A 25,720-nucleotide genomic window follows, 5' to 3' on the forward strand; every position below is an offset into this window, starting at 1 on the left:
GTAAGTATTTCTTTAATGTGTAAATAATGTCCTGTTTGTTCTCAGAGCCCCAGTGGTCACAGAAATCATTGCCTTGCTCTCTCGAGTGGGTAATGGCTGCCAGGTGTTTTCCATAAACAGTACTACGGGACAGGCGGGGCCATGTGGGGCTTCAAAGGAACTGAGAGCTGGGAGCTTTTTTTTTTTTTTTTTTTTTTCACCAAACTCAGGCACCTTTTTGAGGGGAAGGTTGTCTGACAATGCATCTGGAGCCCTGCTAATCCTCAGTTCTTGTGCACCTTATGTGTAGACTGCCTTGGAACATCCTCAATAGCACTGTGCTCGTGTTCACACAGGCCACAGAGGCTTCTTGGGGCAGAGTGGGCTTGTTCTGCACCACTTACTAACTTGTACTCCAGATAAGAGTTCTCTGTAACATGCCCATGAATCAGGTGACATTCTCTGCTTTGTGGTTAATAGCCATTTCTATAGCCAGGTGAAAAGAGCAACTCGTCACTTGGGAAACAGACTGAGACACACAAGTGGCAAAGAACCGGCCATCAAAGTGTCTACTCCAACTGCACAGACAGCCCTTAGTCTTAGTCTCTGTCACCACACTGGCCTCGGGAGATAGAGGTTCTGCTGTATTCCTGTCCTCTGGGATGCAAGAACGGGACCAACCCTCCTTTCTGATCTTCTGACCCTTTGAATCCCACTGCACCACTGTGTGTTGGGCCAGAGTTGTCCAGGCCAAACCTGTACCATGTTTGATCACAGATCCTGGGGTGAAGCTGAGGTCTGGATTCTGTTATGGAAATGAAACAAAATTGTTTTCTTCCTGAGTCTTTACAGAAATCGCTGCTTTGAAAATTGTCCCGTCAGAAAGAGAATCGATGGCAATCTATTCATACCACCACCAAGCCCTCCTGGAGTTACTTTGTTTTGTATTGTAAATAGGCTGCAATCTCTTAATTCGGGGCAAATTTTTGGCCCGACTTGAAAAGATTTGGATTTGCACTGCCCTGCAACCAGAGGGCCCTGTGCAAGGCAGCATTTATAATTTGCAAATGAAAACTAAATGCAAGCTTGGATCTAGGGGCAAACCTGGGCAGTCTCCTGCACCACTAGCCCCAGATCTGAGGTACAACAGGCATGCCAGATGCAGACACACTGCACAGATGTAAGTGGAGCCAATGAAACCCAGCCTGGAAAGGGGAGTTGGGATTTTCAGGTCTTTCGCATAGGTTCTGAGGCAGGAAGAAGGCCTACAGGCTCTGGCCTGAGTAGACTAAGTTTTCCTTCTAGGGCCAAGCCACCGGTGTGTCAGAGCAATGGGAGAACTGTGTAGGATGTGTAGGATGGGGAGCAGGCACCCAAAGGCAGGCCCTCTGTCCCTGGAAGCAGCTTTCCATTGCCATTTCCTTCTTGTAATAGTTCTTTCAGAGTTGAAAACTCCTTCATTAGCTCTGTTAAGGTTTGAAAATAGTTTCAACCATTTTTTCAAACCAAATAAAAACACTCCTGCATTTGTTCACCTCATTATTGTAAATTCCAAACTAGTAAGGACCTGTGTTCTTGACTTTCCCTGCTCCTGTCCCAGCCCTGCCTAGGACCTACCCTCCCACTTGAGCCTCCTGATTCCCAGGACTCACCCAAATTTGCCACATGCTCCATTATTGTTATTCAGTTTTCATTTCCCAGATGCGTCTGTGTTTCCATTTCACCTATGTCTATCCTTCCTGTAAAGCGCTTTTCTATAGCTCCCATTCCACATTCCCATCACCACCCTGACTAAACAGGGCTGCCCCTCGGTACCACTTCAAGGGAAGCAGCTGGACAGACACTGGAAGAAAGTAGTAGGGAAGTCTTGTCAAGTCTTTGCAACCTGGGCTACTGTAATGGGGATTGTTCAAGGGTTCACCCCTTCCTCTGTGAAGAAGGGGGCTTGGCCAGACTACGACACTTACCTCTAATGTCCAGAAGCGTACAGTCTACAGAAAGCCCTGGAAGATCAGGTGAATGACATGCATAGTCCCTTCCCCAAGTCTTAGCCCAGGTCTAAAGCCAGGCTCCCTCCTCACACTTGGGAAGGAAATGATCACTGAGCTCATACATAGCCTTTGACTTGACTTGAACTGCCCAGGACACTGCTGCCCCCTGGACTGATGGACTGTCTCCTGCACTGTCACCTTTGATATTATAATGAGCTGATAATGATTTGATTCTCCAGCCGAAGCTGGTCTTCATAGGACCACAAGCCACTGTCTCAACTTTGAATAATGATGCCTCCCAGCAGGTCACCCTTTGGCATTTGGGAGCTCTTTAAAGAACATAGCCAGGGCTAAGTACCCCTGTCAGTGAAGTCTAAACCCGTACAAAGGAGTTTTAGGTTGTCTGTCTCTGAGGGTGAAGCTTGTGGAAAAGCTGAAAAGGGTTGCTCCTCCCACTGGTGATCAGTGTCTATCAGTTAGGATGGCATGGAAGGCCCAGATGGAGATAAAGAGAGGTGCTTGTGGGTCTGGATTTCCAGCTTCTTTGAGTGCTCAGAGATGGTGTATGTGAGGATCTGGCAAACCTCAGATTTAAGAAGTTAAACAGCTTTAACTTCTTAGCCAAGCAACACTCACCCTACTCCCCCAGGCCATAACTCCCTGGCAAGGCCTAAATCTCAGTGTATCTGGTCCAGGCCCCATGTATCCTCACAGGGCACACATACATTGACAGTTGTTCTGTGCCCTGACATTGCAGCCCTTTAATCCCTGCCTAGACTCCGCTTTGGGCTTTCCTGTAGACCCAGTAGTGGGAGTGCCTTGTCTTGTTCCCCACTATCCAAACCTTAAAAATATATCCTCCTGGGCCTGCAAGATGGCTCTGCAGGTAAGGATTCTTGCTGCCAAGCATGACAACCAAGTTTAATCCCTGAGATTTATGTAGTGAAAGGAGGGAATTGACTCCTTTAAGTTGTCCTCTGACCTCCACAAGAATTTACTTTCATGTGTTCATACCTGTGTACACACACATATTCCAATGTAAGCTTTAAAAAACTGTAATGCCGTCTCCTTTGCCCAGGCCAGTAGAGAACTGGCTGGCCTGCTGCTGTTTGAAGTGGAAACTAACAAGCCACCTTCCGGCTACCCAGGACAGACCTGGTGGTTCTTTGTTATGCCTCATGCCCTAGTCCCATTTAATTACTCTGAGCCCATAGTAAGAGCGTGCAGTTAAAATTAACACAAAGTAGAGCACTGATTGTAGTTTCTCTTCCATTTCATTTTCTGCTTGTTAACACACTCTTAGCTCCAGTTCCAATTTCAAAAGTAGCCTAGGATCCTCACTGTCAGCTTCAGGTCTGTTGGAACAGGTGAAAGGAGAAGGATATCCCAGAGGGGATGGAACATGGTATTTCTGGTCACTTGATTCTTATTCCTGTGTTTAATGTTTTAGCACATCTCAAAGAAATGTACTTGATATGGGTTGCTGTGTCTGCCCTGGCCAGTCTACAACACAGGGGCAGAGCTTTAGGGGATCCAGGCTGCACAACCCTGTGTGATGGCAGTGACAGTGACCCAGGATTTGGCTCACCGAGGAGTGTTGTTTTCACAGGTGGATAGCGACACCATATGGAATGAGGTACACTCGTCGGGGGCAGCCCGCCTGGCTGTGGGCTGCGTGGTGGAGCTGGTCTTCAAGGTGGCCACGGGAGAGCTAAAGGTCAGTCAGCACAATAGATCTAGCTGGGCGACACAAGGAGGGTCAGTCCAATGTCCTTTTCCTTCTGGCGAGGGCCTGGAAAGCATTGGTGCAAGTTGGCTCCTGTCCAGGATAATGTAGACGCTCCATGCTGATGAAAATGTATAGTTCACATTCTGAGGTGGATCTGTGCGGCCCTTTACCCCTTCCCAGTTGCTCAGGAGCCCAGAAAGCTTTTGTTCATGTAGCTCCCTCTTCAGTATCAACTAAGTGAGATTTAAAAAATGAGACATTTTCAGAGTACTGATTGTAAAATAACATCTGGCATAGTGCATGGCATCTAGATTCACATCTGTCTTACAACAGTGTGAAACTGGTGGAGAGACACTGACCTGTGTAAGCAAGGGTTGAAAAGGGAGTGTCTTGTGGTCTTCATGAAAACTAGAGACTAGCTAACTTCTCTGACCTGTGCCAGTGTTGGCACATGGCAAATCTTGAAGGTAGTGCAGCGTGGACCCTGCAGCCGCCTGTTTGTTGTGTAGTTGTCTCACCCCCAAGATGTTTACTGAACCAGACAGCGGTTGGAAAGTTAAGGTCCTAGATCTCAGCATCCCTAACCCTAACAGAAATCATGCTTTGTTGTGTTTTTAAGATTTATATACTTTATTATATGTGCAGTGTTAGCCTGCACGTATGCCTGCACACCATAAGAGGGTACCAGATCTCATTATAGATGGTTGCTGAAAATTGAATGCAGGACCTCTGGAAGAACAGCCAGTGCTCTTAACCTCTGAACTGTCTCTCTAGCCCTGTTTTGTTTTTTTAAACTCTTACTGCTACCTACCACTCATCTCATAAGAAATGCCATCCCGTCCAAAGTCCCTGTGCATAGGGACAGGCACGTGTGAAGTCCAAATCCCATCACTGGCACCTCCTGTCTATCCTGTTCCCAGAAGTGAAAAGCATTATTCTTCTTGAGAAGTGTCTTAGATCTCAAGCTGTAAGGCCCATAATTTTGCTCATCTTTACAAGAAAAAAGTATATCTCTAAGAAAAGAGAGTCTGACTCAGCTCACAGTGAACAGTGTGCAGAGAGGCTTCCTGTAGCTATCCAACACATGGCCCCATTCAGTACCATCACACTGTCTTCTCTACTCAGGATGGTATGCTAAAAGATGTGGGCCTGAAGATGGAAGGCGTCCACTTTGTGGAAACTTACCATGAGGATGCTCATGGGGAAACGTCCCCTTGGGAATTCATTTGTGCTCATTGTCAGGGCTGTTGTATATTCATTCCATGCTTGCCTGCTGCTCAGCACCATACATAGTGTTGTCTGCTCAGTACAAGAGGCAGGTGGAATCGGAGGCTTGTTAGACTCCTGAAGCCAGTGCCCAGAACTCAGCACAGAGTGCAGGCACAAAAATGAGAACAAAGTTTGCAGTGCTGAGTGTCAGAGGGTGGCATCTGTCTTGGGTCTTTCCCTCTCAGCCTTACCACTGCCCTGTCTTGTCAACCCAGTCCCCTTGGCTGACCTTTGTGTGCTCAGCCCAACACTTCCTGGGGCTGGAGAGAGTCAGACTTGGTTGAGTGTTTAACAGCAGCAGCCCCAGTGGTGTGCCATTGGTTCTGTAGAGTATAAGTGATGGGGTGTAGGCTGTGCAGCCGTGCCATCCAGTGCCAGCTCTGTCGTGATTATCCTTATAGATGGGAGTAGAATTGGGTGCTGTGGGTGCAACAGAGGTGAGCCCAAGACCTGCTTGAAGCATAGCATGGACACAGCAGTAGTCTATATGAGCACTTTGTTTTATTAGGGGATGATGGGAAAACAAGTTCTTACACAGTGTAGGTGAGACTGGCCTCAAGCTCCTGATCTTCCTGCTGGAGTTTAGCATGCCCAGCTTTCTTTTATCTCTATCCATGTTTGCCACAAGGCTGCTGGTGAGCAACAGGCAACAAGACTGTCTGGGATCCTAGGCCACACCCCCGCCAGTGTCTGCAACCCCGACTGTTGACACTTAGAAACAGAGCCAGTGGGCCTACTGTCTGTCCTCAGGTCAGGCTTTCTGTACAGACTAATTAACAAAGGAGCCAACTTACAGACTCCTTAATAAAGGAGCCAACTAACCCCATTTCCCATCCATGTCGTGGGATCAGTGATAATGGAAACCGCATCAACCTGTGGAGTCTGAATCTGATGACTGGTGTTTGTGATGACTTTGGGGTATGAAATGCCTTTCCTCACTGTTTCCCACTGTCTGCTATCATTGCAGAATGGCTTTGCTGTGGTTCGCCCCCCAGGACACCATGCTGAGGAGAGCACACCCATGTAAGTGGACACAGGAGGCTGATAAAAATCATGGGTGGCAGGGCTGGGTGAGCATCTGAGGACCCAGGGAGGAGCTGAGTGGCCTTGTGTACATCACCCAGGCTGTGTTACTTTGTCTCCCTTGCCCACAGCCGAGGTAGACCTGTGATTTGAGAGTCGTGCAGTTGGATGAGGAATATAGACACAAAGACTTCCCTGTTGAGTTTAAGAAAGATGGTTCAAGTGGTTGAAATTATGACATCAGGGAAGCTGTGCCTGAGATGTGTGTGATGATGCGTTAGGTCCTTAACCCACGGGAATAGTACCATTCATATTTATGATGGGTTTTACCACCCTTTTTAACCTAAGCATGATAATTCCTCATAGCCTTGCAGAGGTTGACCCAATTAGATAATCTCAAATAGTTATCTCCAAATGATTTCATATCCTGTCAAGTTGACAACTATTATTAACCTTTAACAGTGTCTGTGTGTGTCTTCAGTATGTGTTTGCATGTGTGTATCTGATATATGTAGATGTATGTATTTGTGTCTGTATATTTGTGGTGTGTGCATGTGTGTTTGTATATACCTGTATGTTATATGTGTCTTGTAGTGTATAGACTTACGTGTGCCTGTGTGCATATCTGGGGTGTAGGGAGATTGTCTATAGTGGGAAGATGTCTTCTATACTGTGTGTGCTCATACTTCAGTATGTATTTCTGAGTGTGGTATGTGTGTCTGGCAGGTGGGTCTTATGTGACACGTGCTTATGTACCTGTGGATCTGTAGTATATGTACTTGGCTTGTGTGTCTATGTCTGTTGGTTAATCGCTAGCACCAGTTAAAGGTCCCAGTTAGGAACCGAATGGCCTTCTCCTGGACCCTCCAGAATCTCATAGACTGTTGATATTCTACTATGAGTTGTATAAAAACAGTAACTAGACATCATCTTTGCAGGGGGTTCTGCTATTTTAACTCTGTGGCAATTGCAGCCAAACTCCTCCAGCAGAGGCTGAATGTGAGCAAGATCCTCATTGTGGACTGGGTGAGTGACTTCCTGCCCAGGCAGGCCTGGAAAGAGCATGCATGCCCACCTGCTCCCCCAGTGGACGACCTGACTGAGCATGGGCCTTCACCTCTACTGACACTTGGAATCAGGGAACAAACTAAACTTTCTGAACATGGTCCCAGAAATCAGCGAAGTAAAGCCTGAACCCATTAGAAGGTGGATTCAGGACTGAGACCAGCCGATCCTGCCAGTTATTAGCCTAACCTGCCAGGATAGTACACACATTTGAGGGAGGCCACCATCGCTGGTCTTCTGTATGACCTCTCAGGAGACTGGGCTTTGAAGGTCATGTTTAAGCCTGACTCTGTGCTCTGACCTGGGGACATGAACCTGGCTGCCCACCTTATGCTAGCTGAGACTCATTTCACACAAGTGACTGTGCCTCCGTCTTCCCAAACGAGCACAGCTTCTCATAATCCAACTGTCTGGAATGGCTGCTGCTTCTCTGAGAGCTAAGCCAAATGTCAGAAGTAGCCAGATGTCGGGATATGCATGTCAGCACCCCTTCTTAGTCAAGTGCCTGGGTGTCATGAGCTCCGAGCAGCAGGTGAACAGGCAGTCTGGGCTTCTACCAGGCCTGTGATCATCACTGTGGCCCCAGGACAAGCTGGATGACCCTGCATTGCATTTCTGCATAATATGTGAAAAGCTGTAAGAAGCCGGTGGATCTAAGACACATGCACAAAGAAACACTTTGATTCTGTGTCTCTTGACATACTTTAAGCCCACATCAGGTGGGGTTGTCATTTGGATTTCATGCCCTTCCAATTTCAGAAAGAAACAACAAAACATAAACCAGGAGACAAGTCAACTCTTGGATCCAGAATAAGACCAAGGCATGGAAGGCAGTTACCAGTGAGCCTGTCCCTCCTGCAACCTGACCCTTCCTCAGGGAACAAGCAGAGATAGATATGGGCAAAGACAGAAGTGCCGTACAGTTAGTGTCAGCATAGGTATGACAGTTAGGCTGGGAAGAGCTGAGTCAGCAGGTGCCCCACATAGACACTGTCTCATCTTCCCAAGACCAGGGCACACTCCCCAGGACCACACTTTGCATTAAACTGCATGATGGTGACACATTGACACTACTATGACTTACTGTACACAGTGTTATCCATGGTTGCTCCTCTCAGCGGGGACCTGGTGAAGATAGAAGGGGCACTTGTCTTCTCGAGTGGTTGAACATCCACATCCTACATTGAGCACAGATAACCCTGTAGAGAAAACTTTTCACACACACAGCCATGCAGTGCAGAGCCACCCAGCCTGCCCGTCCTGGGGACCAATTCTCATGGCCCACAGCAGTGGCCACAGGCCTGGCAGAAATCAAAGCTGCCTCTTTTTCTTGCTTTCTGGTTCTCAGTTACACAGGTATCATGTCTTAAGAAAACAGCTGCTCACTTCCGGATGGGGGCCTGGGTAACCGTCTGTCACCTAAGTTCTTCTTCCATATGCCCTATGCGATGAGAAATACCTTACATGTACCTGAACGTAGCCAACCCATAATCGGTAATTATCTTGATGGAAGTCGGAAATGGCTCACTGTAAATGAGGCAGGCACATAAGATGAATCAGATGGCTTGGTTTGAAATCCCAGCCTCAACTCAGCTGGAAGCTAGCCCCATTCTCTTCTCTGAAGTCAGGAATGTGCTCTGGTGTGTGTTACAGAGACCCTGCCAACTCAGACTCTAAACTTCAGCATCTCTTGATGCTGCTGACACCCCTAGCACCTTACTATGAGACGCAAACCAGGCTTAAGATTCTAAGGTGTTCACCAAGTAGGAACTGTTACCCCAAGGTACAGGGGACAGCTGGATGGTGAGGGCTATACTTGAGGCCTGGTCCTCCCTGAGTCAGTTCTCTTGGTCTCTCAGGATGTACACCATGGGAATGGGACTCAGCAGGCCTTCTACAATGACCCCAATGTTCTCTACATGTCCCTGCACCGCTATGACGATGGGAACTTCTTCCCGGGAAGTGGAGCACCAGATGAGGTACGTAGAGTATGTGAAATTTTGGGGACAACTGGGGGGACATGCCAGCTTAGAGCCAGGTGCTACAGCTATCTGGAGAGCAGGGCAGATGCAGGCCACCCCAGACTGCCATTCTAGAAAATGCTACCCTAGATTATGCTGGGCATGCCTTGGACCAGAATTTTGTTCAATGTTCAGTGAGAATCTATACATCATTTCTGGTTCCATTCAGGGCAAGGAAACATAAGGAGTTGTTATATTGTTCCTCCAGGACACCGGCTTCTCTGTACCTTCTCTGTACCTTGTGATGCCTTTCCAAACCACTGTCTTTAGTGGGCATCCTTAGGCAGCACACTCATGCCCCTTGTTCATCTGGCATTTGGTACTACTTGGTGGTCCCAGGAACATAGAGCCTACCTTCCCAAGACAGTCCCAAAGTATAGAGCCTCTTCTGTGCACACATGATGCACAGGTCCTCAGAAGTGTCTCTCAGTGGTTCCTCCTAGTTAAGGGTCTGTGAGCAGCTGCAGCCCTGTAAAATCTGCTCCACTGATCTTAGTGCCTGGTATTGGAGTGGCCAGCTTCACTGGTGAGCACATGCACACAGGACTCATGAATATTCCTACGGGCCTGTCATCCCAACATATCCTAATTCAAGTGTCAGTTGTCTCGGGTGGTCTTTTCAGAGTGCCATTGACAACAGTTTCTCTCCTTGTGACCACAGGTGGGCACAGGGCCAGGCGTGGGTTTCAATGTCAACATGGCTTTCACGGGAGGCCTCGAACCCCCCATGGGTGATGCAGAGTACCTGGCAGCCTTCAGGTGAGTACCCATCTGTTCAGTCACACAGACTGGCCCTTCTGAGTCCAGGGGCAGCCAAGCAGACTGGGGACTCCGGGGTTGATCTTTGAACTGTCTCACTTGTGTTACCAGCTCCCTTCTCATGTGAGCCTGTTTGGGTCCCAGTGATAAGGTGAGGAGACAGTAGGAGGTGGAGTAAGACTTCCCCTATGCTGGACACCTTCAGTCAGTGGAAACTGAAAGTGTAAATCTCAGATCTCATTTCCTGCTCACTCTTCCACAAAGCCTTTGTGAAGGTATAAAAAGTGGAAATTAATAAAGGAGAAGTAGGATCCCCTTTATTTGTATGAGTATCAGGGAAGAGTCATCTCATTATATCACATCTTTTGTGCTGCTGTGGCCCCTTAGATTGGCTGCAACGTGGTTGCTTTTTAAAAAAACATTGACTTTCGTTGTCCATAATTCTTTGTATTTACATCAGGCCAGACTGAAGCCATTCATACAGCCAATAGTGGATGGCTTGGCCTGTCACTTTCCTCTTGTTACACCATGGTGACTTTCCCTAACTGCTGTGCAATGAGGAGACACCACTCAAGTCAACCACAGCCCAGGAGTGGTTCCAGGGCCTGGATGGGCCCGAGGGGCCTTCAGTCTCATAAAATACTTTATTTATTCATTTTTACTTATTTATTTGTATTGTGGGTGAAAGCATCATCAGACCTCCAGGGGTCTTCTCTGCCTTGACCACTGTACGTATGAAGCACATGTGTACAATCATGTGCCTTATGTGCATGTAGACATGCTTACGTGCAGACATGTGTACATGTGTCTGTATGTTCCTGAGGGGCACTATCTATATGACTGTGTGTGTGTGTGTGTGGTGTTGTTGTTGTTATGTGCATATATGCCTGTAAGGCATAGATCTCTGGAAGTATAAGCACATATGTATGCAAGTGTGTATGTCGCTAGTTGGTGAGCTGTATCTGTAAAATGTATGTGGACTTGCCTATGCTCTGTAGCTGTGGTACCAAAAACTCAGAACACTTCTCAGTATCTGCTCATTTTGAAACAGGTTCCCAGTCCCATTTCCTATTGGAGAGGTGGTTAGGGTCCAGTATGGTAAAGGCCTGACCCAGTGGGTGTGAGTTGACCAGACTAGAAGTGACAAATCTCAGTTGGTGAAGTTACAAAGGTCTGCTGTTCAGCTATTGGCCAGTTGCAGGCAAGGATCACTCAGGCCTTAGAAGCTTTGTGCTGACTGCCTCCTGCCATTTACCTCTGATCCCTTTGGTTGTTTCCGGTGTCTCTACACGCCACTGATCTGTGCCCGCCTCACTTACAAACTTCCCCCAAACACTAGGAAGTCTGAGAAAGCTAAACCTGAGAACCAGGGTGTGTCATACCCTCTGCACAGCACTGGAAAAATAGCCTATCCATAATGTGAGAAGAAACCACTACCCAGTTAGTGACCTTTGTTTCTGAGTGGATACCGTTTGCAGGTCAGGGCCTGTGAAGGCTTCATGGTGACTCTGGTACAGAGAGAAGATGGTATTCGCTTGATGACAGTAACAGATACCCTCCACTCACATCAGTCCTTGCAGCCGGTGACTGGGCCGGCCCTCGTCCCCCAGGCCTTGCTCTCTGCCTTCTGAACTGTGCTCACTGGAGGCATTTCTTGAGTATGCCTGCAGTTCTGTGATCCGGGGGCCAAGTCTGACCCCTGCTGTCCCTGCCCAGGTATCTGCAGTGTCTGACCTGCCTGTCCAGCCTTTGAGGTGAGCCTTCCTTCCTTAGTCACCCTGACATCTGTCCTAACGGTTAGCAAAGTATATGGATGATAATCCCTTTTTGATGGCGCCTTCTAAAGCTTCAATTGCTTTGAAAAGGGAAATTGTTTCAGGTTGCTTTTTTTTTTATTTTAATGTAAAGTAGTACTTTGAAGTTCACAATTTATGGTTCCCTGGGCATCAGGTGGGGAAAGAAGGGTCAGAGGCTCCTTCCCCCTTTCTTCTGCAGTCTACTCCTTTGGGGCCCCATGGGATAAGGCATGCCTCAAAGACAGCACCTTGTTCTTCAGAGCCCTCTACTGCCAGGTCACATTTTCAGGGGATCAAGCATCAGATGAAGAAAAGATAAGAAAATTGCCCCTAATGAGATCCAGAAGTGACCGGCACTTTCTCCTCAGGCCCAGACACTTGTAGGAGAAAAGAACTATAATTCAAACCAGGCCTCAAGCCAGACACAGCTTTGAAGTTGGCGGAGCTCAGGCAGAGCACTATGGGCTGGGAAGCAGAGAGTGAGTGATACACTGTCCTTAGCGTCCTGGACCTGTCCTCAGTACCTGGCCTCTGCAGTGGAACAGTCATGTGTGGCACAGGAAGCTTAGCAAAGATGGTGCTGCTGTTCTGATGGCATCTTAATTTCTCACTGGCCTCAAACTACAAAGCCTATTGCCTGTCTGTGGACCTTGAACCCTCATTCTGTTGTACAACCTGCCGCTGTTGCTGCTTTTTCTAAACAACTGAGTGGTGTGGTAAGACACACGTGGTCCCTGTGAGTACACACTCTGATATCTGCTATAGTTACCACTCTGCCTTCTAAATGGCTTAATATCTGAGAGACAAGGACTTGCTGTGAATATATTTGGTTAAACTATCAGCTACCTTTTTAAAAGGTAGTTGCAGTTCATGATGACATCCCACTGCTTCCTTAGATAGAATTTTAGCAGAGTCAGTGGTGGTGGTCTTAGAAATCAAGAAACAGAAACGTAAAGCTCAGCATTGAAAATCTAGTGAGCCAGCAGCCTCTCTTGCCTGCTTGACCCCCAGACAGGAACCAGGGATAAAGCTCGAAGCTCTGTGATTCAGTGATTGATGGCTCCCAACCATCAGGGCCCTCAGATGCCCCCAGAGGTGAGGCCCAGGCCAAGCCTTGTGGGGGAAAGGATATCCACAAGGAAACTGCCTGTACGCCTCAGTCCGGGACAGGAGTTCTGTTGAGGGTTTGTGCCTGGTGAATAATAAGTGATATGTCTTCTGCTGTGGCCTGGGAAAAGACCTGGTCCCAGGATGAAGTGGGCAGGATGTTTGAATCAACTAGTCCAACAAAATGTAAAGAGGCCTGAAAGGCAGGACTACCTTGTTAAACAGTGACAAACCATGGCATTGGGGGGGTGGGACTAGGGTGAATATGAATGTGGGCAGTATGACCTCCAGCATTTGCTTGTAGGGGGTTGAACATCACCAGGCCAGAGATTCAGAAGAGCATGTTTGGGTATGTAGCAGAGAATGCTCTGACTGGGAACATTGTGAAAAAAATGTCTGAGTTGGCATTTAGTAATCCAGGAAAGAGATGTTTGGTGCATTAGGAGAGAATGCAAAGTGAGGACTCTACTCCGGTTCCTAAGAAACTCAAATCAGGGAGAAACCCAGACCACCCAGTTGAGGCCAGAAGAGCCTCCCATCAGCCCAAGTGCTTATAGTCTGAGTCTGCCCTCTACAGAGTCTGGGTTTTTAATTCCTGCTGTAGGTAAGTGGGAGGAGGTGATGGAGGGGCCTGTGGAGGAAAAGGCAAGCTCTTGAATTAGAGGTTGTCGGTGTGGGGAATTGGGGATAGGAGTGCCAGAGTGAGCAAAAGGAGATGGGGGTGAAAGCAGAGTGTCGAGGGGGGCCTTGGTAGCTTTGCTGCGTAACATTGACTCCTGGATGAAGGGACACAGAGCTTAGTCCGCCACCCCCCACCCCCGGCTGTGGCAGCCACCAGCCTGGACTGAGTTAGAGAAATAGGTTGACTGACTCTCCAGATGGAGCTGGGAACCCCTGCTCTCATGTGGGAACCTAGCTCTTGAGGCACTGACTGCAGTTAGTGTGCATCTCAGAGATGCCCCCTGTGTGCATTCTGCCCTCTCATGAGACATGGGATGTATGGCTATGGGCCTCTACATTAGGTGCTGGCCTTTCCGTGTGGCTGACAGTGAACAGTTTCTCTGTGAGATGCAGTGTGAGCCTACATCCCTGCCTGGTGCACCAGCCCTACTTTTTACCAAGCAAGCCACAGCGCAGACAGAAGTAGGCATGTGTCCTCTGGACCATGTGTGTAAATGAGAGCCCACATACCACAGCCTGTGGGGTGGTTGATTTGAAAGCAGGACAACACTGGTAATGAAGGATGCCTAAGCTATAGAAGAGACACTCATCACACTACATACATAGGACCACTCGCCTAGGCACTTCTGAGGACCTGTAGGGGTCTTCATTCCCTCCCTGCACCAAGGATGAGCTATAATCACATTTCCACCCTTCTCAGAGAGCTATTCATTTTGACTTCCTCCAGGAAGATAGTAAATTGATCTGTTATATTGGGAAGCTTCACCTCCCTGCCCCTAATCTCTCACTCACAGACACAAATATACACAAAAACACAAAAGAATCTTCTATTTCAGGAACTAAGTCGATGATTTAAAATTTATTTTGGGAGATAAAATGTAAGCCCAGTCTCCCATTTAACTTTGAACGCCAGTTAAATAAGGACATTCTTTAAGGTTCTTTCCAGCAAGGTGGTGGGTAGAAGGCACATCCACTGTACAGCAGGGCGTATCCAACTAAAAAAGCTGTGTCCCAATAAGGAGCAAAGACACCCTTGGTATCACACATGACTGCTGGAGACACCCTCTACCACACACCCTTCACATTCAGGGCTGTCACTAGTTACCCTAACTTCAGCACATTTCATAGTGAGCCTAGGAAAAAGACTGTGTCTGCTGGTACCCGCTGCCGATGTGTACATGGGACCACTTAGACTCCAGCGTGGGGAATGGCTTAGGTTTGGTTCTGGACCATAACACACATCTAGTGTAAGCATCAGTACTTGTGGTGCGAGCTCCATTTAATAATGATTTTAGCAGAACTTTTTTGGGGGCAGGTTTTGGGTATTAAATAGCTCAGTTATACTTCAAAACCCACCATATGCCCTTGTTGCAGTGCTTAGCAAGTGCCACACTTGGCACAAACAACTATGGTTTTACTTGGAAAAAAAAAAATGACTTGGCTTTAAAACCCCTATCAAAACCATGATGGGTTCTATTACTCTGTTGAAAACAACGGTTTTGTGACAATGTTTTCATTGATGTGGTCTCCTTGGTGTGATGTGGACACCCACTGCCAGTCTAGCCATCTTGTCAGTTCAGTGTCCCACACTCCCAGAGAAGAGAGCCCTGCAGAGCACTCCTGGGGAGACAGGTTCACTCCATGCAATGATGCCAGTGACACAGAAGCCAGAGGCCCCAATGGCGTTCTTTACCCTGTGACTGATTCCTTGCTCCTGACCACTGTGGCAGGTTTCTAGACAAATGCCAGTGTGTTCACTGGGTAGATGCTCAGCTTAAATGCTTTGTACCAATGAAATGATAGTCTGGTATGCTTGTGTTGCGGCGGGTCACAATGACAGCTGTGTAGTCTGAGGCTGAGGTGCTGCTCTGAAGAGCAGGATATAAGCCATGCAAATGATTCCAGAGCAGATATTCACAGCCATGGCTCCTGTGTGGAATCCACCAGTGTTTGCATCTTTCTTCATTGTCCGTGGCTGCTGCTTTTACATCACAGGCATCTGTATTGCCCAAGACCATGTGGCCCCAAGACTAAAAGGCCTCTTGCCCAGACTTTTGGATAAAGTGTGCTGGCCTTCATCTGTGGCTACCTGGATGTGTCCTGCACTATACCAGTGGTACACAGAGCCCCAAGGTACAGGGTAGCCTTGGAAAGGCCCTTCATCCTGAGACAAACAATTCCAGGAGACACTAGACTGTGTATACCCTCCAGAAGAGCAGAAGGCCAACCCCTCCACAACTGCCCAACTTTGGTTTCGAATACATATCTGAGCTTCGGTTACCTGAGGTTGAACTTGGTATATTTTTAATAAACTCTCCATACTGACCAGAACTAAGCCAACTGAAGTAGCACATAAGGCCATACCACTCCACCTTTGTCTGTCTGAGCCTTCCCTGGGAGTTCTGATGTAGATAGCATGTGTCCTGCCACCCTGAAGTAGAGGAATTGGCAGCCAGGGTTCCACCTAGACTCATTCCTGAGTCTGTCCCATTAAATTCTGAATATCTTTAAATTCAGAGTTGATACTTCTGCTGATTTTAATAGGGAATTTTATTAAATAGGAGAGTTAGAGGAGAAAATGGAGTTGTTGGTCTTCCATATGCCATGCCCTTCGCTGACCTAGTGATGCCTTCTCCTATCCTTTGCAGAACGGTGGTAATGCCAATTGCAAATGAGTTTGCCCCCGATGTGGTACTGGTTTCATCAGGCTTCGATGCTGTGGAAGGCCACCCCACACCTCTTGGAGGGTACAATCTCTCTGCCAAATGTAAGTCACTAGTGTTTACCTTCCCTACTTGCATGTCTGCTCATCCCACAACTGGTTTGTTGTAGTAGGAGCTGTGGGCCGCTTCCTGCCTCCCTGGCTCCCGGCCGCCTGGCTAGCTCAGTTGGTAGAGCGTGAGACTCTTAATCTCAGGGCCGTGGGTTTGAGCCCCACGTTGGGTGCCACTCTGTAGTGGTGCGGAGCGTAGAGGGAGGAGCAGCGGGCCGCTTCCCACCACCCGGCTAGCTTTACCCCAGAAATAATTACACGGAAACTGTATTCTTTTAAATACTGCCTGGCCCATTATCTATAGCCTCTTATTGGCTAATTCTCACATCTTGCTTTAACCCATATTTAGTAATCTGTGTAGCACCACAAAGTGGCTTACCAGGAATGATCTTAACCTGCATCTGTCTCAGGTGGGAGAATCATGGCGACTGTCTCACTTACCTTCTTCCCAGCATTCTGTTCTGTCTATTCCACCTACCTAATTTTCTGTCCTATCAGGGCTAAGGCAGTTTTTTTATTAACCAATGAAAGTAACACATAGACCCTCCTTCATCAGTTTGTGTTCTGTGTGAAGCAGTAGGAGGCACATAACCTTCATTTCTTACTCAGAATGAAACTATGCTAGCAGCCATCAGCAGGCCCTGGGCAGCAGGAGGCTGAGAGTTGAAAGCCATAGACTCTACCCTGGGGATAGAAACTCAACGGGGCCTGCACTAGGTTCTGTCAACTGGACTATGGACACTAGACAAACATGCAGTCCTTTTCCAAGTATGAGAAGGCAGGGTCCCATACCAACATGTGCCTGGTGCTGAGTTTTGTTCTCTGCTAGAGGCGCAGGCCCTCTAATCTTTGAATAGGCTGTGGAGCTGGAGGAGGAACCAATCAGGACTTATATCATATAGTGGAGGAGGAACCAATCAGGACTTATATAGTGGCTGCATTTCTCCATGGATGAACTTGTTGGCTCTGTATGTGACCTCTGCATCTGCTCTGCTGCAGCACATGGCAAAGATATGAGAGGCCTCTGGGCTGTAACACCTTGGGTCACAGTGGCCTGACAGTTTCTCATCCAACTGTGGTGCCCAGAGGCAACAAAGAGCCTGGGTTCCTAAAGCCTGACCCTAGTACCTTACTCTGTCGGGACCTGGATCTGCTCTCTCCTCCCTGCCCATCAGCACATCTAATCAAGGAGGATCGCCTCTCTCTTACCTTCACCAGGGAGGGTATGCACTCAGCAAGGGAATAATGAGCTATGAAGTGGCCTTTGGGAGTCAGTGCTCTATTACAGGGCATCTTCGAGCCCACTGAACCTACTGTGGGGTCCAGACAGGGAACTAAAAGCACCCACCATACTTAATAGTCTCTGTTACCACATTCTGAGCTGCTTTTATATCCAGCCCCAAAGCCAGCATCAGTGTTTCTGTCAGACACACCTGGGTTCGCCATTAGTTTCTGCCCACTAGCATTTCATAGCTAGCAGAAGGTGCAGCCTAGTATGGACCTGAATCGGTCTGGTGAGGGGCTGGTCAAGGTCACTGTCTTACTAGGGCTTTCCCATGCCTAGCCAACATCAGCCTGCCTGACTGTGTGTAGTATCCCCATGCCAACCAAGTGACATATCAGGTGGGGACTGTGAACAGAGAGAAGACTCAGTGACCTTAGATGGAAGCAGATACACAGGTATGGATTGCGAAAGTCCTGTCACCACACACAGCATTGATACGGGCATGCTTTTGTCTACGTGTGTATGTTTGTACAGAGCACATCAGATGCCCAGGAAGACAGGTTAGTATACAGCCTTTGAATAGGGCTGGCTGCATTATAAAAATACAGCAATGAAACCAAAAGTCACACTCAATTGGGTGAAGATGAAATCCTCAGTTACTCGAGATGACATCTCAGCCTCTGGTATTTATAGGTGGTACTGTGTGGAGTTTCTGAAGTGCTCCGTTCCCATATATCCCTCTTCCTTTGCAGGTTTTGGGTACTTGACAAAGCAGCTGATGGGCTTAGCTGGTGGCCGGATTGTGCTGGCTCTTGAGGGAGGCCATGACCTGACAGCCATCTGTGATGCTTCTGAAGCGTGTGTTTCTGCTCTTCTGGGAAATGAGGTATGTAGTCATCTACAGAATATGTCACACCACAGGCAAAAGCCTGCCACTAGGAGCTCAGGTGGTGGAGGGCATTGGTCTCTGACTTGGGTGAACAGTTCACCTGGCTTGGGCTGCAGCTGTTCCCACCCATGTAGTAGGGCTAGTATGACTTTTGCTAAGAGATGAGCAGAAGGGACACAGAACTGGCCTAAGATCTCAGAAGTGCTTGGTGCAGCTGGTTCTTCCATCCTGTGTCAGTCATGGAGTGTGATGGCCATGCTTAACTCTTCCGGGCTCCCGTATGGACAAGGTTTCTCTGGCAACTTGTCCATGGGCTTGGGTGGTGTCTTAGTTAGGATTTTTAGTGTTACAACAAAACACACCGAAGAGCAAGTTAGGGAGAAAAGGGTTTATTTGGCTTATACTTCCAGATCATATTCTATCATTAGAGGAAGTCAGGACAGGAAATCAAGCAGGGCTGGAACCTAGAGGCAGGAGTTGATGCAAAGGCCAGGGAGGGGAGCTGCTTACTGGCTAGCTTCCCCTGGCTTGCTCAGCCTCCTTGTTTATAGAACCCAGGACCACCAGCCCAGGGATGTTACCACCTACCATGGGATGCCTCCTCTCCCCCACTCCCCTGCCACAATTGATCAGTAATTGAGAAAATGCCTTACAGCTGGATCTCATGGAGGCATTTCCTCAACTGAGGTTCCTTCCTCTGGTGACTCTAGCTTGTGTCAAATTGATACACAGAACCATCCAGTCCAGGTGGTATGAGCATGTTCAGGCTGAATTATTAGCTCAGGGCTAGACCAAGTCCTCTTTATTCAGCAACCATTTGCCTTCTCTGTTTAGGAGTGATCCTTAAGGTCAGGGCTCTGCATAGCTCCACTGGTGGGGCAGGACAAAGTCAGAGGCATTGGCCTGCATAGCAGTATTCAAAGGCCTGGTCAGATAAAGCTTTTGAGGGCAAAAGTAGAGTGAACACTGTGTGTATTCCCTTCCACTATATCTGAGGAGGGTCCCTTGTGTGTATAACTGCACTAGCAGAGGTCCACTCCAGCTGCAGGCTAGGATGAGAGTGGCATTTTCACATAACCCTGGGAGCCCCTAATGCATGTGGTACCATTGGCAAATACCTTCCATGAAAAATTCTCAAATCCTATTTTTGAGAACCAGTAGTTCTCAACCTTTCTAATGTTGTGACCCTTTAATACAGTTCCTCGTGTTGTGGTGACCCCAACCACAAGATTATTTCCATTGCTCCTTCATAACTGTAATGAACCATAACGTAATTATCTGTTTTCTGATGGGCTTAGGTGACTCTGTGAAAGGGTCGTTCAATTTCCAGAGCGATTTTCTAGGCCCTTCTGGCTGGTGTATCTGTCTCCGAACTGGCGCAATTCTTGCTTCATAGGGCTTGCTCACATTGCTTCCCTGTGGGTGGTGTGCAGGTGCTAGGAAGGAGCCAGACAGGAATGGGGAACTCAGTGATGGAGTCTGCAGCCCAGGAGCTGCTGGGTCTGTACCCTCAGGTAGCTCAGACTAGCCTCAGGTGTCGCATGCAAGCACGTTGGTCTCTGGGAAATAGTGGCAGGTGGGTCAGCAGCTCTGAGGCCCATGGCCCTCCTGCACCTGCTCCTCAGTCAGGAGTTCTCAGGCTATCCCCACCCTGTAGGCCAGGGTCTAGATGGCTCTTAGAAGACTCTCTGACCTGCCAGCTCAGGGCTGCTCTTGAAGACAGCAAGGCTCTAACTGGGCAAGGAGTTGTCAGAAGTCCACAGACTACCACAGTCTCATAGTCAAGTACATTATGAGTCATCTGCTCTGCACGCTTTATTCTAGAAAGCACAGAGAGGAGGAGAGAGTGAAAACTCCTGTCCTCACTGTGTTTAGCTTGTACGCTTGTGGAACCAAAATGCATATTCCTGTTTTGGTATGAACCCCATTATAAGAGAACCCCCACACACACCTGGCTCCAACCTCTGCCCCCGTGCTACCTATAGGATGCTCCTTCATCAGAGGAAGTGGATGCACATCTTAGCCAAGGCTTTTTGTCAGTCCCAGAGTACACTGAGCAAACATTGAGCCCCACCCAGCTCTCATGACTGACAATCCTCCCTGCCCTCCTTTGCAACTGGCATGAGGGAAAAATATCTAAGCACAACAGACAGCAGGTCCCTTAAGGGGCAGTCAGCCACAAGTGTTCACGTGTTGCTGGGGAGGGGAATAGCAGAGGGCCTGTTCTGTGTTCCCCAACCCTACCTGCCCAGCAAACTTGCTCCCACTGGCTTCTCTATAATCCTCAATGTGAAAGGGCCACCAGAGTAGTTAGTGTTGTTTTCCAAGATGTATTTCATATGTACACAGGTTCCTGCGGCATTCACCTTAGACAGTGTCCCTTATGGGAAAGACGAGAAAGAGAGAGCACACAGAGTACCTTTTTACTGTGTGACTTCTAGTCTGAGGATGGTGGAGATTGAGGGGTTTATGGATGTGTTAAGGGCATTGGCAGGTGCTGGCAAACCAGACCCCAGCCTACAGGGTAGAGACAGCCTGAGAACTCTTGATGTGTCATTGGGCAGCAGCCTTCAGACGCCATGAAGAGCAGGTGCAGTAGAGGTCACAGATCTCAGACAGAGCTGATGACCCATTTGCCACTATTACCCAACAACTGTGCTCAGTGCTACAGGAAACCTAGGAACGGCAGCCAAGCCAAGTTTCCCACAGCCTACTGCAGATCCTGACCCTTCTGTGAGATGCTGGGAATTAGAGGTCAAGGCAGAGGCACTGGTTAGGTGTCTGTGGCTCGGTGGAAGCCTCTTGTGCACCTTGGCATGGAGTTATATGAATATCCCAGGAGAGGAGGGGCCTAGATAGTGTGAGAGGGCGGAGATGCCAAAGACAGGGAAACTAGAAGACAGCTGTGTGGACAGCATGGAGAGGCTGGGCCCAGAAATCCAAGATGCAGCAGAGAAGGAATTAGGGAGGAGGCAGATGCTTGAAGGATCTGTCTGAATCCCAGAGCTTCACCCCAGGTTAGCCTGCACTCTTAAAACACTGAAACTGTTACTCTATATGCCAAAGACAGTAGGAAAAGCACCGCTAGGGTCCTGAGTTCCAAGGCCCTAACAAGGGATTTGCGCACACACACCTGACAGGGGTATCTGCTAACTATAAGCCCAATGAATAAGGCCAGTATGGGACAGGGAACAGCTAACTTAGTCTGACAATCAGTTGACCCTCACAAAGAACCAGAGGAGAGCTTAGACCAGGCAGGCAGTCTTAACGGTAGCCTCCAGGGTGTTGGGTCCTAGGTAACTCCAAAAGTCAGAGCTTGGCCATCCTGTGGTGTAATCCAGAGGTGTAAATCCAAAGCAAGGAGAAGGGGCAGAAGAAAACCCAGCCACTTTTGGACACAGTTGTAGCAGAGCTTCCCAGTAAAACTCAGCTGATAACTAGCTGTGCAACTAGCTCCAGAAGAGGAGCTGCCCACACTGTAAAAAATAAGATGCCAGGTAGGCCTACACTGTAAACAGACATAATCAGAACTACTTTATGAGCCTCATCCCAAGTCAGCCATTGGCAAGGCTGTATTCTGCGGGGGATGGATGGATAAAGTGTGAGGTGGCCCAGCCAGTGAAGGGGTACCCATGTAGCTTTTATTGGGCCTTTGAAACCTCCTGGAAATATGTCGTCCAGCCCACTTGGTTATCAGGCAGGCCCTCCCTAAGTGTTGTGTTAGAAACTACAACACACTGTGTCCCTCTACCAGCTGCTCTGTTTCTCATAGAGCCTTGTGCCACCTTCTCCACTGTCTGTTCTGCACTGACTCTGTGTTTCCACATACTGTCTCTCTGCGTTATATAGTGTTGGGGCAAGGTATTTCTCACTGGTAGATTCCAGGTTTCCAGAACAGTAATTGGCACTTTCTACAGGAATAATCACACTGCTTTTGCTCCTGTGGCTCTGGAGTAGTGTATGTGGGTGAGTACCTCCAGTATTAATTTCTGTTGAGGGTTGCTCTGACTACTCAGTGCCTTTGTTTCTAGCTCTATTTCTGGATTGCATAATGAATGTCATTGGAATTTAAAGAGGGACTGCATTAAGTCTACAGATGGCTTACAGTAGTATGGCCATTTCACAATACTGAATTTCCCAAACTGTGAATGTGGGAGGTCCATCTTCTCGGGTTTTTTCCCCTTCAATGTTTATCTTTTTGTTATAGAAGTATCTCACATCTTGTTTGTTTTTTATTTTAATTTTTTTAACTGGCTTATAAATGGAAATTGTTTTTTTTTCTCAGCAAATTTGTTAATGTATATTTAAAAGTGTTTATTTTTGTATTCGGTTTTGCTGATAGTGTTTATCAGATTTTTTTATCCTGTTTTGCTGATAGTGTTTATCAGATTTAAGAATTTTTGGTGTATTTTAAAGTTTCAGATCTAAGAATTTTTGATACAGTATAAAGTATGGAATAGTATTGTAGGCACAGGGATAATTTGACTCATTCCTTTGCTATTTGGCTAAGATTCCAAACACTGGTTTGAATGAGTAGTGGTGCTGCCCGTGGGGCTGTTTTTTATGGCCTTTATCATGTTGATGTCGTTACACTACTGTTCCGGCTGCTTTTTCTGTTAGGATGTGATATTGAATTTTGCCACAGACTTTTTCTTCAGCTGTTGAAATAATTATGTGAGTTCCCTTGGTTCTGTTTCTATGCTATATCACACTTAACCAATTTACCAACATTGAACCATCCTTAGTTGCCTGGAATGAGTCTAACTTGGTTATAGTCTGTGATCTTTTTAATGTGTTGTTGAACTAAGTTTGTACTTTTTTCCCCAGTATTTTGCATTCATATTTGTTCATCAAAGAAATGTGCCTGTAATGTTTCCTTTTATGTTATGGCCTTACCAAATTTTGGTATGAGGACAATACGGTACTGGGACAAACAGGCATGCACAACCATGGAGTAGAATGAACAGGCAGCACACTTTCTGTACATGTGAAATCTGGAAACATTAAGAACAGTATATGACAGGTCAGCTGTTGGGAAAGAGGAGGGGGCAAGTGTGGGTGACTGCACCTTAAACCTTAGATGAAACCGTGATTGGTAAGCACTTATGGTAAACAAAGGAAGAGCACCCCAATTAGGACAGGGTTGGCATTTTGAGATGTGTGGAGCTCCTCTCCCTGTGCTCCCACCTTCCCATCACTAGAGCAGAGCCATCATTCATGATGTACTCTTGACAGGTTGACCCGTTGCCTGGAGTGCAGACTCATCATAAGATCCCAAGTGTCCAAATGCAGCATAGTCCTTCTTCTGTGCTCAGGGGAACACACGGAAGCTTCATCACTGAGAACGAGCCCCTCTGTCCTGTCTCCTTTCTCCTGGGGACACAGAGCATCTCACTGCTGAAAGGCCACTGTAGTCCTCCTTTCCAGGTTTCATGTCAGCTTTCATGGAGAGAGATTTTCCAGGAAAGGGAAAGAAAAAGCAGTTAAGAAAGATTTCAGAGCAGCTGGCACATGCAGACATATAGCCAGCTCAAATGATAGTTGGCCCCCTGTCCATTCTATATGGACACCTGCTTGGAAGGAGCCCCCGAGTCCCAGGGTGGTCTGCTCAGCCACTGCACTGAGCAGTGCTTGTGGGAGGCAAGTCCAAGACACTGGTGAAAAAGCTATGCTGGCACAACAACTGAAGATGGAGAGTTGTGGCTGGGGACTCTGGATGTCACAGAGGCTGCTAGCATGGTGTGCATTCTGCACACAACATAGCATGTGGCCTGTGGTGCCCTGGGTATACTTACTAAACTTAATTTAATCCGGGGAAAGTCTGGTACAAGAGAGGCCAAAGAGAGCTGAGGAGCCAGGATTCTGGAAAACCCTCCACGGCCTTCTGGTGAACCTTGTGAGCATGCACTGTTGGCACACACCTCGCTCCAAAGTGATGTTAAATGTGTGTTTTGGGTATTGTGTTAAGTGCTGACCTTAGCTCTGCATCTGTGCTGCAGCCATGATCTAAGGGTCTCTGTTCTATCCTTGCTTCTCATCCACAAAGGGCCTTGGGCCCTGTCTTAGTTAGGGTTTCTATTGCTGTAAAAAAGACACCACAACCCCAGCAACTCTCATAAAGGAAAATCATTTAATTGGGGTGGCTTACATTTCATCATAGTGAAACATGGTGGTTTGCAGGCAGATATGGTGCTGGAGAAATAGCCAGATGTCCTGCATCTTGATTAGTAGGCAACATGAATTGGTCTAAGATACTGGGTGTGGCTTGAGCATAAATAAGACCTCAGAGCCCACCTCCACAGAGACACACTTCCTCCAACAAGGCTGCACCTACTCCAGCAAAGCCACATCTCCTATAGTGCCCCTATCCTTGGGGGAACATTTTCTTTCAAACCAGCACGGGCCCCATGCAACCAGGCATCGGTCCTTAGGAACATTGCCATCTGCTCATGGGGGGCACAACAGGCTCACACAGCACACACTGTCCACAAAGTCCTCTCCCCAGTGTTTGTGTGTGTGTGCGTGCGTGCGTGCGTGCGTGTGTGCGTGTGTGCACGCGCACGTGCCCTATGGTACATATGGAGGTCAGAGGACAGCTTCAAGGAATCAGTCTTCTTTCATCAAGGGGGTTCTAGGGATTGAACTCAGGTTGCCAGACTTAGTGCAAGTACCTTGACCCACTGAGCCATCTCACTGACCCCCATTACTGGTTTCTGTGACTAATTCTCTGTCTCTTGAGTTAGTATGCTTAGATCTCCAGGCATGAGAACATGAGCGTTCATGGTCTCTATTTCAATTCCTAACAGACTATTGTCATATAAAAAGGAGTTATGATTGTGTACATTGTACTTGCTTCTGGAATCACATGTGTCCACCTAACAAGCTTACCAATCTCTTAGTCACTCCTGCTTCCTGGACTGGTTTGTCTTCTCTGTCTCAAAAATGCTCATTGGTATCTCCTACCATGGTGGACGTTTCTTTGTGTCTCTTTCCAGTACTACACATCTTAAGCTGGTTTATAAAAGAGTATCAAGCCATCCTGTTCTTTGGGTAAACTGAAGCTCTGTCGCTACCATGCAGCCTTCTTTACACCCAGTCACAGTCAGCCCTCAAGTCTCTGTGCTGCTGAACATTTAAGATGCCTCTCGGCCTTTTGGCCAGCTGCGCCCAGCGACCCTTGTTTTTGTCATTGACTTCCAGCCGACCTCCTAGATTTCTTATATATCTTTGCTAAACAGTCCAAAGCTGAGGTCTGTTTCTACACCAGTTGTAAGTGGCACCTTGGTCATTTTCAGCTCTTCTGATCACTTCTCCAGTCTCATTCTGTCTGCCTTGTCTTATAGCTCCCAACTTTCCTTCTTTGCCATCTCTTAATGTGAGCTGATAAGGATCCCTAAACTCCCTGTATTCCCA

The 25,720-nt window shown here is 47.7% G+C and overlaps 1 protein-coding gene across 9 annotated transcripts in view; it reads left to right on the plus strand.

Moving 5' to 3' along the window:
* The window catches only part of Hdac4 (histone deacetylase 4), a 257,499-nt gene that overhangs the window by 225,986 nt on the left and 5,793 nt on the right, over nucleotides 1–25,720 (plus strand). For all 9 annotated transcript variants that reach the window (XM_041649679.1, XM_041649678.1, XM_041649681.1 and 6 more), the window contains 7 exons: nucleotides 3,580–3,687; nucleotides 5,936–5,991; nucleotides 6,930–7,017; nucleotides 8,916–9,035; nucleotides 9,739–9,836; nucleotides 16,069–16,187; nucleotides 18,171–18,304. In XM_041649679.1, the coding sequence (XP_041505613.1) occupies nucleotides 3,580–3,687; nucleotides 5,936–5,991; nucleotides 6,930–7,017; nucleotides 8,916–9,035; nucleotides 9,739–9,836; nucleotides 16,069–16,187; nucleotides 18,171–18,304 (723 nt within the window). The remainder of the gene's footprint in view (nucleotides 1–3,579; nucleotides 3,688–5,935; nucleotides 5,992–6,929; nucleotides 7,018–8,915; nucleotides 9,036–9,738; nucleotides 9,837–16,068; nucleotides 16,188–18,170; nucleotides 18,305–25,720) is intronic.

Source organism: Microtus oregoni, unplaced genomic scaffold (assembly GCF_018167655.1).
Source record: "Microtus oregoni isolate MIOR12 unplaced genomic scaffold, Mior012 000004F_ref0000308, whole genome shotgun sequence".
Taxonomy (NCBI): domain Eukaryota; kingdom Metazoa; phylum Chordata; class Mammalia; order Rodentia; family Cricetidae; genus Microtus; species Microtus oregoni.